Consider the following 16,691-nt stretch of genomic DNA (forward strand, 5'->3'; position numbering starts at 1 on the left):
GAATGTGTTGGACAGAATGAGTCCCACACCAAACTGAAAAACATTGTAGTGCTCATATGGACTAATGCCATTGTGAAATCAGATGTATTGAAAGACGGCTTGACTGATCTATTGAACACACTCAGTTACTGGAATACTGAGGTGCCCTCAAGCAGCATAACGAAAAGAGAATTGAGAGATTCAGCAAATTGTTGGCTTTGTTGGCAACTGCATGCATTCAGTGCACTTAATTGACAATAAAAAAACAGCAACAAGGCATAACTACATAACACAAACGCCAGTTCACTGTGAAAGAGCTGTTCACTGCTGGGAACTAACTCTTTCGGCGTTCACCTCCACCACTGACTTTAAGTCCCCCCGGGATGGTTTGAAACAGTACAACGACACTGTCAAAACTGCCAGGGAATTCTGTGATCTATTTCAAGCTTTTGATCTGTCACAACATGTGAAATGACCCGCACACAGTCAATGACATACACTGGATTTGATTGTAAGCAAGGGTGTTGATATTTCCAGCACTGTCTGACCATTTCTGTCGGTTTCTACTGGTACCCACACCAGATAATCAAGGTACATAAACAAGTATACTCATGTTTTTATGGAAGCTATGTCCATGACAATAGGCTTAACATCAGACTCTGTGGATTTGCTCTTTAAGAATTTTTTCCTTTTTTAAAGCAACACTTTTTAACTTTTAGCTGCAGCTGTAGTTCTGATGAGACAACCTGTAGGGGACGGTCCCCCTACAGGTTGTCTCATTGGAACTACAACTCGCGTCGGGTAGCGCGAGTTGTAGTTCCAATGAGACAACCTGTAGGGCTAAAAGTTACATAGGGCCCTATCTTGCACTCAGCGCAATTGCCTTTGTACACCGACGCATGTATCATTCCTATTTTGCACCCGACGCCCAGCGGACTTTTCCCTCCACAGACGCAGGTCGGTAAATTAGGTAATGTATTTGTGCTCCCGGGGGTGGTTCAGCGAAAAGAGGAGGCTTGTTCCGGCGCAAACGTTACGTGGTGCTATTTTGCAGTTTCAGAAAACAATTCAGCCACTGACCAGGAAAAACATAGTCTAAAGTCAGTGGCGCGCTATTTAGATGCTATTTTAGGGACGAATGCTTGGCCATAGTGTAGCGTGTGCACAACGCGCATACACTTCTCTCATCTACAGCAGTTCACATTTTTGAAAAACATACATAATTACAAAGAAAAATATTACTGAAAATGCGCTTCAGGTGTTTGGATAGGTCAGGAGGCATTTTACAGTACAATCCTCAAAAAGTCGCAGCATTCTTTGTGGCTTGTTGTGTTTTACACAACATTTCCATGAATCATGGATGTGTTGATGACATAAATGAGGAAATATTAGAGGACTTAAGGAGACGTGATGTTGAACTACGGCGGGATTGGACACTCCAGCGGAATATGGTCCGGGAGTGGCAATGCACGATGCGCTCCTGATGGAGCGGGTGGACGGAGATGGAGTGGGGGGAGGAGGAAGGGGCACAACAGGTGCAGGTGGTGCGTTTGGAGGCCCACGCTCCATAGCTGCAGCAATCCTCTCCAGACTTGAGGAGATGCGCCCGAGAGGCTGCAGCAACATCGATGGGCATTTATTACTTTGCCGCATCCCGGACAGCTCCCGTTGGCGTGCGCCAGGCAAATCCGCCGTCATAATAGCAGTCCGCCACGGAACAAGCGCGCCTGCTCTTAAAGGGAATGTGAGATTATGCTCTGATTGGTTATTTTCACGTTACGCCCAAACCACACCCAGCTACTTCAGACCAACCCATTTTAGATTTTAGAGTCATTTATCCTGCCGGTATAATAGCAACAGCGCCCGAGATCCGCCCACAAAGCTACTTGCGTTTTGCGTTTCACACTTGCGTTTCAGATCGTTAAAATAGGGCCCATAGTGTTGCTTTATGGTCATTGACAGCATTGGATCTGAATGTCATTCTAATGCTTTTCTTTCTTTGCACTTTGATTTCTATTTGAAATATGTTATATACTGTAAATACTGCAATACTTGCAATGCCTTGCCTTGTATGTATGCATTATCCCATTTAACCTCCTTGTGCATCTTGGGTGCATCGTGGAACTATTCAAAATATTAAAAGCCAAGAGTAAATGCAACCGAAAGGCAGTAGGGACTGGCTACAAAGCCACCACCCAGAAACAAATTCTAGCTAGATGTTTGAAAGAGGTTTACTCCTCCCAAGCCTGACCTTGTCTGTTATTGGTCTGTGAAAGAAGCAACTCACGAACTTAGGAAACGGCTCCAGCAACTTCAACACATATGCTCATACAGAAGTCATACCGTACTGTGGTAGAATTAAACTGATCCCTGATCAGTACAACTATTAAATCTGTATAGGTGAGAGAGCTGTGTTAATGCAAGTCAGTGATGAAAAAACTTTTGTCTCGCTCGTAGTCATCTCGTGGTGGTCATCCATGTGTTAAAGTTTATGGATATATTTTCAAAGGTTAACTGGCCTTAAAGCTAGAGTGCGTAGTTTCTGTCGCCCCCATGAGGAATTCTAAGTACTGACAGCAATACTGTTGGCGCGTCCACATGATACAAGCCTCCTCTACGCAGTTGCTAGTAGCCAAGGAGGACGCGGAAGATTAAAAAAACATGATGGACTCTTCAGAAGAGATAATTATCTTCACTTGAGTTTCTGCGCACAAATGTCACCGGAATCTGCTGATCATAGCCATACTGAGAAATACAGAGAGAGTTGTGTGGAGCTGATGGTCTTAATTAGCTTCGTAGCAACTCATTTGGCAATGGCTTGAATGTAAGGGACGTACTAAAGCTTTCATTCTCAATGTAATAAATTTATACAAAATAATAATGATAATGGCTTTATTTGAAGAAATTGCATATCATCTCAGACTATGGCTGTTGTTAGTATGTGGCTTTATGAAAGCCAGTCATCACTGGGATGACCCCTGACCTTTTGCAACTGAGCATTTGGAGAGAAAATGCTTGTCTGTTTAATGTCAGTGGTGGGATTAAGTGAACAGTGTGCCGATGAACCGCTGAGATGGGACTTCCTGTTAGACTCTATAATGTAATGGTTTCGGTAAGCTGCACACACTTTTATCCTTCACTTATACGCTGTGGGAGTCAGTGATAAAACTGATCACACCACATGTTTTCTGTTCCATTCTCTTAGCTATAGTCTCATCTGTTGTACTGAGTTAGGTTAGTTTGTGGTGTGGTCTGCAGTGGTAAAACTAGAAACATACCGAACAGATCTTCGGTTCATTTCCCCCCTATCATAACCACAGAGCCCTTTTTTGTTTTATAGTTTACAACAAATTGAGTGTCATGCATACTGTAAACTGTACTAAACTGTGTCTACAGCAGGAAACACAACAGTTATTTGATCGCTTGCTGACGGGTAAGACAGACAGATATGGTAAAAAGAGATAATGTCAGTACATATGCGTGTTGCAGTTTCAGGCCGGTTGGCTTAAAATGGAAAAATTGCCCATAGTTTGACAGGATGAGTCATCTTGATCAAATATACACACAAACTTATAGGATTTGTATTGTTGTAAGGATGAATATTTTCATGAGGTAGATTTGTTAACAGTACCTGAACCAATCCGCTCGGCATAGTAAAATTCATACCCACATCCTTATATAAAAAAAATAAAGCCTGTGCCAAAACCGTGTTGACTAGTACAGTGACTACTCATGGGTTGTGCAACACTTAACCTACACTTTTTAATATTTATTATATTTCTCAAAACCTTTATTGTAAGGTCGGCAATGTCAAGGCAGTTTGCAGCAGGCAAAGTTCACTGAAGTCAGTATTATTGTGAACATCTCTGAATCCATGCAAATCAATAGATGGAGGTGCTCTATAATGAAATGTGTGGCCTTGGTCTAATGTGAAGCTACAAAGTGCAGATTTGGTTTAATGGTGTCGTCTCAATTTACCTTTAGCTCACGTTTCTGCTAGTGACAGCATAAACGGATACTTTCAGACTCAGCAAAATTTGGTCCACCAAATACCTCAGGGCTTAGAGTGACCGATTTATACTTTGCTACACTATACGACACAATTAAAGTCCCATCAAGCCTGCTGAAATCAGAATGTGACCTTGGCTGAACCTAGTACACGTAAGGGCCTTTTTACCCCAATGGTTACAAAAACTAAGACATCCAAAAGCTACATCAGTGAGCAGTAAATTTAGTAAGTTTGTATTTGCATTTCCACTGTTGGTAAAGAACCACAAAGATTAGACAGATAAAATGATATGTTTAATCTTTGCTGATGAGAGACAGCAGCGTGTGTGTGACTGTGTTGTCTGATAAGTGTTGGAAAGGAAGGGTGCGAGTTAAAAAGCAAGATTTAAAGCACCAGAAGGGCAAGATGTCAAAAGTAATGATGATCTGCTGCGTCACACTCTTAATAGTTTTAGTGTGTAACCACATTGAAATAATTAGTCCGAAGAACATTGAAGTTTTAAGTTTTATTTTTCTTAGCTCCCCCATTCTCTCTCTTTATTTCACTTCTTCAACTTATTGAGAAATCAACCCGTGGCTGTTAATAAACATCAATAACATTGATTTGATTAAAAAATCACATTCCTTATTGCACATGTGTGGTGGATGGTTGCACTCTGAATGCTGGAAGTTGTAACAGTTTCCAGGCTTGTGCTTGATTAGACAGTGATTTTTAATACTTAGAGTAAGAATACTGTATGATCCGACAGTCAAAATGCAGAACACTTTTTTTTGGTTGCTGGAAAACATCCTCCTGTCAAAAAGGGACAAATGTCAGATGAGGCAGCCTCAGGTTTGGGCTGAGAGTCAAAGCTCTACTTTCTGTGGAGCATATAAGGAAGGCTTGTATCATGTGGACGCACCGACAGTTTTGTCATTGCTTAGAATTCCTCATGGGGGAGACAGAAACTACGCACTATAGAGAGCTGAAGTCATGCCCCTCCCGGTGGACCTCATGGGACCTTAATTCGGAAAAAATAATGAACAAGAGTCAATGGAGAGATAATAATTATTTTTTTCAGTCTCATTTAGCCGTAGGTTTGTCATTGGACCACTTAGTTTTGTGTGAAACCTCTCAGTGAACTACACCTCTCGTCTCACACAATTTACGTCACCTAGCTTGATGCTCAACTTGCTCGCTAGCTTAGCTTAACAAAATGTTAACTTTATCTTACCTGATGTGTTTTATCCAGTGAAGTGTTTTCGGCAGATAAGCAAAAGAACAGGCAAGATCCTCTGCTCATTTGAGTAACATTACATCCCCGGCACGATACACAGAGACATCGTAGCTTCAGCGAGACGTCATCCATGCGACTTTGTAGTGTGTAGTCTTTCTAATTACGTATTTTCACGGTCTTATACTTTCTTCGGTTGAAAAAGTATCTTTTAAATTGACGAACATCATATTTGTAATCCACGGCTCAATTCGAACGGGATAAAAAAATTATTTGCCTCTCCCCGTTCACTCCCATTCATATTTTTTTCCGAAAGATACGTCCCATGGACCAGAAGTAGAAGGCCGTGACTTCGGCTCTCTATAGCTTTTAATTAATTGTTAATACAGCATTACCTAATTTCTTCACCTTTTAGTTTGAATGTATGCAGCTGTTTTATATAATTTAGCTTGTATTTTAAATGAGTATATCATAGTAAAGGAAACCGAACTGCCTGTGCGAGACAACATGATTTTCACTCAAAGGTCCAGTTAATGTTTTTTAGTTTTTTTTTGGAGCTTGTGGTCTACATAAGCAAATGGTTTGAATAAGTTGAAAGCTCTGAAAAGCTAGTAAGTGGACCTTTTGAGTTGAACTAATTGTGTCCCACATATTGTTCCCAAGTTGAATAATGAACATGTTGAAGGAGCGTCTGTGTTTCAATGTCCAAGGATCTTGGCTTTAAATGAGCTGCCACTGGGTAGCAGCTCAGATAGTGTCTGTAAGGACAAAAGACAGTGATGCACCACTCATGCAGTCATGACACTATATGAGTCACTAAACGCCGTGAAAGAAAAACAAGTGAATGCGTCAATCATACTGCGAATGTCAAGGGAACCCGTGAAGGGACTACTGGTTGATACCAGTTTTGAGGACATGAGTGACTTTGAACAAAGCAGCACTGCATCAGGGATCCATTGATCTAATTTAAAACAGCTAGTTAGATGATTAAGCATGGGAACAATTTACCTGTTCAATTTGTTTCGAAGAAAATGTACATTTTATGAAGTTTTCTTTTCTCCAATATGATGTCATTTAGTGAACACATTTAATAAACAGAAAAGCCCATTTGTCCCTTTAGCATTTCCAAAGGAAGAATGGAGAGAAGGACAGAAGCTGGACTATCGTCAATTATCATGGATACCATCTTCTGTTGCATGGATATTAAAACATCATGTGAACTGATATCTGACTTTTAACGATTAGCTTGGTATCAGAGAAGACAGGGAAAAGGCTACTGAATGTTCCTTACCCAATCTTAGCAGATGCCACGTATCATTTTTTAGTACCTTCCATATTGCACTGCACTCCAAGACATAATGGATATCTTTTTCCAACGTCATTTCCGCCGTCGCCAAAAACGACAGATGCAACCGGCTGCCGTACGTCAACCTGGTCCTGCTCTTCAGACCAGTAAAGCCAGGAGGCGCTCTAGTGTTGGTCTGCCCTCTGTAGCATTAGTACAGTCCAGACGATCCTCTGTTGGTTTACCTCCAGTTTGTATTGAACAGCGCAGGCGCCCCAGTGTTGGCTTATTGGTGGCCAGTGGACAGAAGCGACAGTCCATTATAGATGTAGGATTAAAAATGCGATATGGACGTCCTTCTAAAGTAAAATCTATTGAACCTCATTTACTTGGACCCTCTATGTTACTCGCGAGTGTAGTCCAGATGGGCGGAGGAGTGAAAGACAAGGAGGAGGAAGATGAGGAACTAGATGCCTCTCCATGTTCCTGCTCTGAGTCCGACGGAGAGGAAGGGAGTGATGAAGAAGTGGAGAACAGAACTGGAGGAATACAAGATGCAAGGTTCAGGCCTACAGCTCAGATGCACTTAACCCAGGCAGTCATTATGGAAAACCTAACACCCCGCCCCTTGCTCCGCCCTCCTCGCTGTTTAAGACGAAACTCCTCGCACCTCCTGCCAGCAGACTCTGTGTTTCGGAGCAGTGGAACAGGTTATGGAGTTTATGGTCGATATAATCGACGTAGGTCAAGTCAAATTTACTGGACTTTAAATAAACAGATCCTGACTTCCACGACCAGCCCCAGTTTGGATCAGCTGGCCTCAGCAGGTCTGAACTCTGAGCCTGGGGCTACTGGAACAGATGCGGCCTTCTCTGGGTCTACACTCCATAAAAGCTGTTCTACACCACTGGGCGGACCAGAGGGAACCATATACTATGATCCTTATCTGGATACATGGGAGAACTTCCTGTCGTATGTACTTTAACACACACACACACACACACACACACACACACACACACACACACACACACACACACACACACACACACACACACACACACACACACATGCATACTTTGAGAAGGAATGTTCTTGTAACAAGTACAGTATCTTTAGTAATGACATATAGCTAGATGTAATGATCTGTCCTAGTCTGAAATCGGAGTGGAATTCCAGTCAGGCACTACTTGTGTCATCTGTCGGAGAAGGAATTTGATATGGATATTTTTAGTCCATTGAGAATGATTTTATATCACAAAAAAAGTCTTGAAATAGTCCACATATTTGCTATGATGCTCTGACCTTAGTGTCGCCATCAGGCAAAGATGTCATGGTAACACACAAGATATCTCATTATCCAAGAGGCGGATACATAACCTAGAAGCTTCCTTAGTACAATCAAGATCCCAGGGTGATACATATTTTAGATCTTAATGACCTCCATGAACTTTACTTTAGCACAGCTGTTGCTGTTGGAAACTGTCACACTCTGGGGTGTTGTAACAACTGACCAGGGGGTGCTGCAAGATTTGTTCTTTTCCATTCCTCCCATAATAAGAATTAAGCTTATTACAATCTCTGACATGTCAAAATCAAGGACATAAGTGATACTATCAAAATGGTTCATAGTAAAAAGACTTTTCAAACGCACAGTCCTGCTGCTACCAGCATTTGGGAGGTTGCGACACATGTTTGCGGATTGTCAGGGCATTGCATTGCAGGTTCAATGCAGTCAGAAAAAAGTGACAAGGGATACGTTCATGTGTCACAATAAATAGATTTAGAAGAAATGTTGCTACATCTCAGCCCTCAAAACAGTTAAAGCAGTAAAAGCAATTTTGGCGCCCCTACAGTGTCATAGTGCACTTTTAACTTTACACCGCTGTCATAAAAAGCAGTCTCTTTGCTCGGTCGCTCTCTCCTTTTTTTTTTTTTTCTTAGCTTCCTCCATTAAGGTCCTCTTCGGTCTCTTCTCTTCTTCCACGATGTCCACAGCAAATAAAAAAAAATAGAGGCTTCTGAACCTGAAACATCAGAGGGAAAACCAGAAAACGTCTCTATAAAAATGATCCACTTTCACCAAAATCAGTGGTGGTGTGGTGACTGAATGCCGTAAAGCATTACGCACTTCTCCCAGGAGATCGTATCTGCTTATGAGGCGCAGAGTGGGAATGATAGAGGAACTATTTTCCCTATTACAAGTCAGTGTCGCATCAAAATTATTTTGAAGCTTTTATTTTAAGGTACAATAGTTACATGATGTTGCTTTAACTTTCCAACACCAAAATGCGTGATTATACAGTGAACACTATCAAATGCTCCAATGCCCCCAGGCCCAATGTGAAACTTTGGTTGCAAATATTCTATATATTAGGTATATAGGCATCTTCTGTTAGTGATATCACATAGCGTTATTTGTTTTTGGAAAAGACACGGTGGCTCCAGCGACCAAGTAACTTAAATGTAATGTTTCCAAACACAATCATGATGTATGTCTTGTACATTACAGTGATTTTATTCCAACAAGTGGACAATTTTCTCTATAACCAGCCAGCTGCAGAGTTAATTTTCAGCGAGTCCATCCTCTGTCTAAAATAAGATGCTTTTTCTTTCAAGTCATTTTCTTCTTTAGTTGTTTTCACAGTGCATTTGAATGCTCATATACAGTACAGGCCAAAAGTTTGGACACACCTTCTCATTCAATGTGTTTCTTTATTTTCATGACTATTTACATTGTAGATTCTCACTGAAGGCATCAAAACTATGAATGAACACATATGGAATTATGTACTTAACAAAAAAGTGTGAAATAACTGAAAACATGTCTTATATTTTAGATTCCTCAAAGTAGCCACCCTTTGTTTTTTTGATAGCGCTACAAACCCTTGGTGTTCTCTCAATGAGCTTCATGAGGTAGTCACCTGAAATGGTTTTCACTTCACAGGTGTGCCTTGTCAGAGTTAATTGGAATTTTTTCCCTTATTAATGGGGTTGGGACCATCAGTTGTGTTGTGCAGAAGTCAGGTTGATACACAGCCGACAGCCCTATTGGACAACTGTTAGAATTCATATTATGGCAAGAACCAATCAGCTAAGTAAAGAGAAACGAGTGGCCATCATTACTTTAACAAATGAAGGTCAGTCAGTCCGGAAAATTGTGAAAACTTTGAATGTGTCCCCAAATGCAGTCGCAAAAACCATTAAGCGCTACCACGAAACTGGCTCACATGAGGACCGCCCCAGGAAAGGAAGACCAAGAGTCACCTCTGCTGCTGAGGATAAGTTCATCCGAGTCATCAGCCTCAGAAATCGCAAGTTAACAGCAGCTCAGATTAGAGACCAGATGAATGCCACACAGAATTCTAGCAGCAGACACATCTCTAGAACAACTGTTAAGAGAAGACTGCGCAAATCAGGCCTTCATGGTCAAGTAGCTGCTAGGAAACCACTGCTAAGGAGAGGCAACAAGCAGAAGAGATTTGTTTGGGCCAAGAAACACAAGGAATGGACATTAGACCAGTGGAAATCTGTGCTTTGGTCTGATGAGTCCAAATTTGAGATCTTTGGTTCCAACCGCCGTGCCTTTGTGCGACGCAGAAAAGGTGAATGGATGGATTCTACATGCCTGGTTCCCACCGTGAAGCATGGAGGACGAGGTGTGACTGTGCTGCGCCAGATGACCTGGCCTCCACAGTCAACGGACCTGAACCCAATCGAGATGGTTTGGGGTGAGCTGGACCGCAGAGTGAAGGCAAAATGGCCAACAAGTGCTAAGCATCTCTGGGAACTCCTTCAAGACTGTTGGAAAACCATTTCAAGTGACTACTTCTTGAAGCTCATCAAGAGAATGCCAAGAGTGTGCAAAGCAGTAATCAGAGCAAAGGTTGACTACTTTGAGGAATCTAAAATATAAGACATGTTTTCAGTTATTTCACACTTTTTTGTTAAGTACATAATTCCACGTCTTCATTCATAGTTTTGATGCCTTCAGTGAGAATCTACAATGTAAATAGTCATGAAAATAAAAAGGAAACGCATTGAATGAGAAGGTGTGTCCAAACTTTTGGCCTGTACTGTATGTATCTCAATATTCATGCTTGTCTTTTTGCAATTACTTTCCCTCTTCTTATCAGCTGCTGCTTCAGAGATTCAGTGTTAACATTTTTGTCAAAGCCTACCTGTTTAGTTAAATCACTGGAAACCTGTATCCCATGCTCATATATAGCCGTTTAGCAAAATATATGAAACTTGGCAAAAATGGCAAATAAAATAAATAAATAACACTCCACTTCCTATAGTATAGCCATAGTTTGTACATACTTTATTTGCATTGTCAGCCAGGAATAAGGCAATAACCCTAACTAGTCATGTTTCCATCTAATTGTCAAGCACATTTTTAACGACCTTTTTAAAATGTTGCAAAAAAAAGCAAAAAAAGAAAATGTGAATTAGAAGTGGTTCCAACTGCGAATAAACTAGACTACGCAAAGCGTTGTTTCGTCACAAGTTGACGTTAAGCATGGTTGGAGATTGCAAACCGGCGTGCTAAATCAAAGAGTTTAGAAGCTAAGTTACAGTCATGTGAAAAAATTAGGACACCCATGCTGAAGTTGACTAAAAATGGGAATAAAAAAATACTTTCCATAAAATCATCTCTCAATGCAAATCAAACCAGCTATTAGGCTAACTGAAATAAAACCATGCCAATCTCTAGGAATGGTGAACAGTATGTGATGATGAGGGGCTATTTTAATTCCAAAGGCCAAGGGAACTTTATCAGGATGCATAGTATCCTGGATCCCGATAAAGTTCCCTTGGCCTTTGAAATTAAAATAGCCTCACATCATCACATACCGTTCACCATACCTAGAGATGGGTGTCCTAATTTTTTCACATGACTGTATTTGGCTAAATGGAGAGAGGTAGCATTGTACAAGTTGGCCATCTGTGCAGAATACAGGGTTGTGGTAGAGACATTTGGTGTCGGCAAGACAACCGCTCACCACTGTAACCCCCTTTCCAACTCCACTACACACCTTGTCTCACAAGTGTACGCCGCACTGGATGGGACCCATTTCCCGATCCAGTCACGTGAGTTACATTTTCGCTACGTCACAACTTATTTGGCAAAGCGGTTTCCATTTCCCGTTTTTGCATTAACTCTTTTTCGGAAAAGGCAAGAACCATCTTAAGCGAGCGTAAAATCTTTTTTGCAAATTTGAGTACGTTTTTGCCGTTTCTATCAACATTTTCTAATGCGATACTTCAAAATGTGCACAACAATATGTTGACGCAAACTCCACTATTGAGACAAAATAGCAGCACATAAGCTGTGTTTCCATCAACATATTTTTATGCACATTTTGAAGTATTGCATCATTATCGCAGATAACATGAAATTGCAGTATTTTACTGTGTGGAGTCTGCACTATATCCTCATGTAATGTCTGTCTTTTCAAGACATGCTGCTTTGGCAATTGAATTGCTCATAGGTGTGAATGTGAATAGTGGTTTGGCTACACATGTATGTGTATCAGCACTGTGATAGACTGGTATGCCCATCCCATCTCTGGATGGGCTCCAGCTCCAAACATGATAAGTGGTTTTCGGAATGGATGTGTCTTAAGTGTCACTATTGTGCTTGTATGGCCTATTTTGTTGTATGTATTGTGTATAGTTTGTTAAAGTCCAAGTCTGGTTAGACAGGTCTTGTGCCGTAAAAGAAAGCTGATCATTGTCCAGTTTTGTGTGCCTCTGCAAAGTGTTTATGTGTTCAGCTGTACTACTCAAAATGCCAAATATTTGGTATATTTCACTAACCTCATTTCATGCTTTTATTTTGAAGGCCACACTAGAAGTTTTTTTTTTCTGGTTGTCATTACATTTTGCTAGACTGGTTTATGATGAACACAATCATTATAACAATTGAAGTGTTCATGTACTGGTGGGGGTGGGTGCAAGACAACAGTTATTTACTCATCCATAACAATTCCATCCAGCTCAGTTCCCATTCTCATATTTTTAACATAAAGTGCTATGGTACACACCCCAAAATATGAATTTTGAATTTTGAATCTTTCATTTTTCATTTGTTTCTTTTGAATTTTAATCTACTGACTTTAGAGATCTTCCTTTTTAAAAGACATGAGCATCACAAAAGGAGACCACAGTCCACTTGATGTTGACTTTTGTGTGTTTGATATGCTGCTTTGTGAGTGGAAGTAATGTTTCATCAGGAACAATTAGCATTGTTAGAAGCATTTCCAAATATAAGAGATCGCATTTGGTGTGATGTTGGCATATTTTAGTTTACATTAAATATTTCCTTGCATTTTTTTTTGTTTTATTATCAAGAAGAAAATAGGAGCATTCACAATTTTCTGTTTGTCTTTCCAGGAAAGCAATAGCTAAGTCCGGCCTGCACCATCTTCCCTGTCAGCCCAGTACGTCATCCCTGAACAGGACTGACCCAGAAGCAAATATCCGCAGTACTTTGGACTGGAGTGTGAGTTTGTATCAGTATGATATACTTATAATGATTTTACATGTCTTTCATCAAACACCATTAATGCCTCATCAGTCTCTTATCATTTGATTAATGCCTAAGTGACCCATCAGTCCTTCTTTTTTGTGACATTAAAACAGGTTTTCAGAAAGCAAAGTGATTTTAAGTTTCTGTCCTTTGAGCCTCCTCTGTGTCTCTGTTTGTCTCTGTAGGATTCGGCTCTGTATGGAGATCATATCTGGTTTGAGACAAATGTGTCTGGAGACTACTGTTATGTGGGAGAACAACACTGTATTGCCAAAGCACTGGTTAGTATTTCACTCGGATTATCTCCACCCGTCCCACCCCCCCGCCCCTTCTGTGTCCCTCTTGGTGTATACAACAGCACTATTTTCCACAAGTTACATTCATATGCATCTATTTTGATTTGTCTATGACAGTAACTTCTATGTTGGATAATCAACTCTGATCTTTTCCAAAAAATCTTTACCTTATGCACAGTGATGTTACGGCCATTCATTTCCAAGACCCAAGACAGTCCTTCAGTGTCATCAAAAATCAATCAAAAAGTCATGTTATAATTTTACTCATGTCAGCTCGTATTAAAATCAAACATGTGGCAAGCCTGTCACATCACACATACAAAAAGTCGTCACATGTCATACACTATCATGTCACTATGTATCTGGTTTCAATCAACAGCATTTCACTTTTTGCAGCACAGGACTGACCCCTGGTGGTCAAAGATGGCATTACTGCCTCCTTGTTTTGTCCATTCAAAAATCACTCACAAGCTGCTGAAGATCATAAAACAAAATTACTGTTGGTCAAAATACAAATTGTCTCACTTTTGTTCCGTGTTCCTGTAATGTTATGTCTTGTGGTTGTTCTTCCATATTTCAAAACTGATCATTTTCATCCCTCTCCTTCTTTCTCCTTCCAGCAAAAGTCTGTCAGTCGAAGGAAGTGTGCTGCCTGTAAGATAGTCGCCCACACCATCTGTATAGAACAACTGGAGAAGGTAATTTTTTTTCTGTCTCATGTATTCAAAATACTTAAGAATCTGAATGAGTTCACATTTTTGTATCTACTCTAACTGGGGAGACAATAAGCATAAAGGTGTAAAACTTCAGTCATCACAGACAGATTAAGGTGGAGAGGAGAAGATTAAAGACGGAGGTTTAAACCATCTTTCACAAGAGACAAAATGTGATGGAGGCAAGAATAAGGAGGGATTAAACTTTCAGTCATCAAGGATGAGTTTAAAATCAGAGAGAAGTGAAAAGCAGATTACTTTAAACTGTCTGTCATGATGAAAATCTAAAATTGGATCCAAGGACGGTTGTTTCCAGCTAATATCTATTCTTTATGTATTTCACTTAACAGTTATTTCGTATTTCATTTCATTCATTTTCGTTGAAGCAGAGGGACAGCCCATTTGAAAGAGCGGACAACTTGTCCTTAACAGTTCTTCCTGTCTAATCTGCAGTTTCCCAGCTCTAGAGCCATTCTGTTGGATGCCACCCTGCCCCTCAATGACCCCAACTTTAGAGTGAGATAAACCAAACTCCTCCTGTCTCTCCTCTCTCCTCGTCTGCGACCCTCAATCTCACAGAAACACACAGACCTAAGGTGGTGTCGGGACCTCACTTCAATCATTCACAAAGAAACCAGTGCACAGCTTGATATCTGTGTTTGCCTCAGGATGAGAATTTATTTGGAGCAAAAATACAACAAAGAATCTTTTGTAGGTGGGGGCAAATGCATAGAGGGCTGCGGTACATGGCAAACACAGATATAGCATGTATTCTCTAAAGGCAAACAGGCTTGTGGACCATCCACTTTTAAAATGAGTGAATCGAATTGAAATCTAATCTAGGTCAAACTTCCACTTTTGTTCTTGCGTCATGAAGGCGTCATTTTCTTTTCCTCAAATCTCGTAGAATCTTCTGTCTCTTTATCTCATTTTCTTGTTGATCAAATCTGACAGGTTTAAAAAGTTGGCCCCGTTGATTTCTAAGCGATTTAAAGGGTAACTACCGTTTTTTTCAACCTGGAACCTATTTTCCTTTGTTTTGTGTCTAAGTGACTGATGGGAACAACGATCTTTGAAATTGGTCCAGTATTAAGCAAGATCGCTGCAGTCGGCAGCAGCGAAACAACCTTCAAAGGGCCATTGTCACAAAAGTGCTTGTTTTGCCCCTGACAGGCTCAGATTAATATTCTAAGTGTCTGACAACATTATGGAAAGGATTTCTAAGGAGGTCGACCTCTCTGTTAAAGAGTAAGATCCTTCTTTTAAACATAATAACATCCGCGAAATTGCGTTCGCTAAACCCACCAGACTCCATGTAAATAAACAGTAATTTTAGCATCGTAAGATACACTTCATTTAAAGTCGACTAAATAAAACAAAGAAAAGCAGTTTTTGGTCGTCTCTCCACTTTTCCAGCCATAACAGCTCTAGTTTGGGTTGAAATAAACACAGTTTACAGATTTACATGTGAAAATATGTTGGCTATTGCTTTTTTCAGCGGAGTCTGGTGGGTTTATTGCTAGTAGCAGAGCTGTTTTTGGTTTAACAGAAAGGTCTCAAAGAGGTTTTAAAGGTCTATCTCTGAAGGGATCCTTTCCATAATGTAGTCAGACACATAGAATATTAATCTGAGCCTGTCAGTGACAGCACTCTTGTGAAGGTAAATACAAGCTGGACAATTGCCCTATTAACTTACATTGTAGCTTGTTTCATCGCTGCCGACTGCAGCGATCTCGCTTAATACCGGACCAATGTCAAAGATTGTTGTTCCCATCAGTCACTTAGACACAAAAAACATGGTAGTTACCCTCTAAGTGATTAAGGCCACTTTCTGAAACAGTGGGCTAAAGGTGGAGGTAACTGCAGAAGGATCAGGAATGGTTACAGTTATCAAGTCTAACACAAACTAACACGAGGATCCATTTGTCAGTATGAGAAGGCGGGTACCACCAATGTCAGTGATATGCAAGGCTGAACCATGATTTGTACGAACGAGCAGAACTGTCATCAGAATGAACCAGAACAATTCAACAGGATACGATGGCCTGTTCCATACGCTTTCCCCAAAACCAGTTTGGTTGACCTAACAGTGTTCAGCCTGGCAACCACAGTGTCTGGTGGTGTCCCTGCTCTGGTCAGGGTGGCCCTGGTTTTTTTCTTTTCTGTGCACATTCTATTATGTGGAATCCTGGGGCCTTCTCACTTTTCACCGCTACAAAGACACACATGTCTGGACCTCTTTGGCCTAACCACTTCTTTCTCCAAAAACATGTTTTACCTGCACACCTGATCATTGGAAATCATTCCAATCAAGACTTTACAGCTGTCTGTTCTGGAGCTCCATGCTTTTTCCTATAACCCTATCACAGTACCCAGTGTGGTTTGTGAGTTAGAAGCCCAGTTATCATCTAACTATTTACAACTCTCTTCCTCTCTATTCTTTCTCTGCTCTCCTCCAGATTAATTTCAGGTGTAAACCGTCTTTCAGAGAATCAAGCTCTAGGAACATCCGAGAGGTGAGTTTGAGAAGATTGTTATTGGGGGGGGGGGTCCAAGCAGTGCTGCTGCTGGAGCTGCTTTGCATTTACTTAGATTGTCCGTCTTACAAGTTTAGGAACCAACAGGGAAATATTTGTATGTTGTTCATATTCAAAATAGTTC

General features: G+C 40.7%; 1 protein-coding gene across 1 annotated transcript in view; it reads left to right on the forward strand.

Annotated features, from left to right (window-relative positions):
- Positions 1-16,691, forward strand: part of LOC120554076 (diacylglycerol kinase zeta-like) — a 143,324-nt gene that overhangs the window by 34,309 nt on the left and 92,324 nt on the right. Inside the window, 5 exon segments of the mRNA XM_039792676.1 lie at positions 12,886-12,994; positions 13,207-13,302; positions 13,938-14,015; positions 14,484-14,546; positions 16,490-16,546. Coding sequence (XP_039648610.1) covers positions 12,886-12,994; positions 13,207-13,302; positions 13,938-14,015; positions 14,484-14,546; positions 16,490-16,546 — 403 coding nt within the window.

Source organism: Perca fluviatilis, chromosome 24 (assembly GCF_010015445.1).
Source record: "Perca fluviatilis chromosome 24, GENO_Pfluv_1.0, whole genome shotgun sequence".
NCBI lineage: Eukaryota > Metazoa > Chordata > Actinopteri > Perciformes > Percidae > Perca > Perca fluviatilis.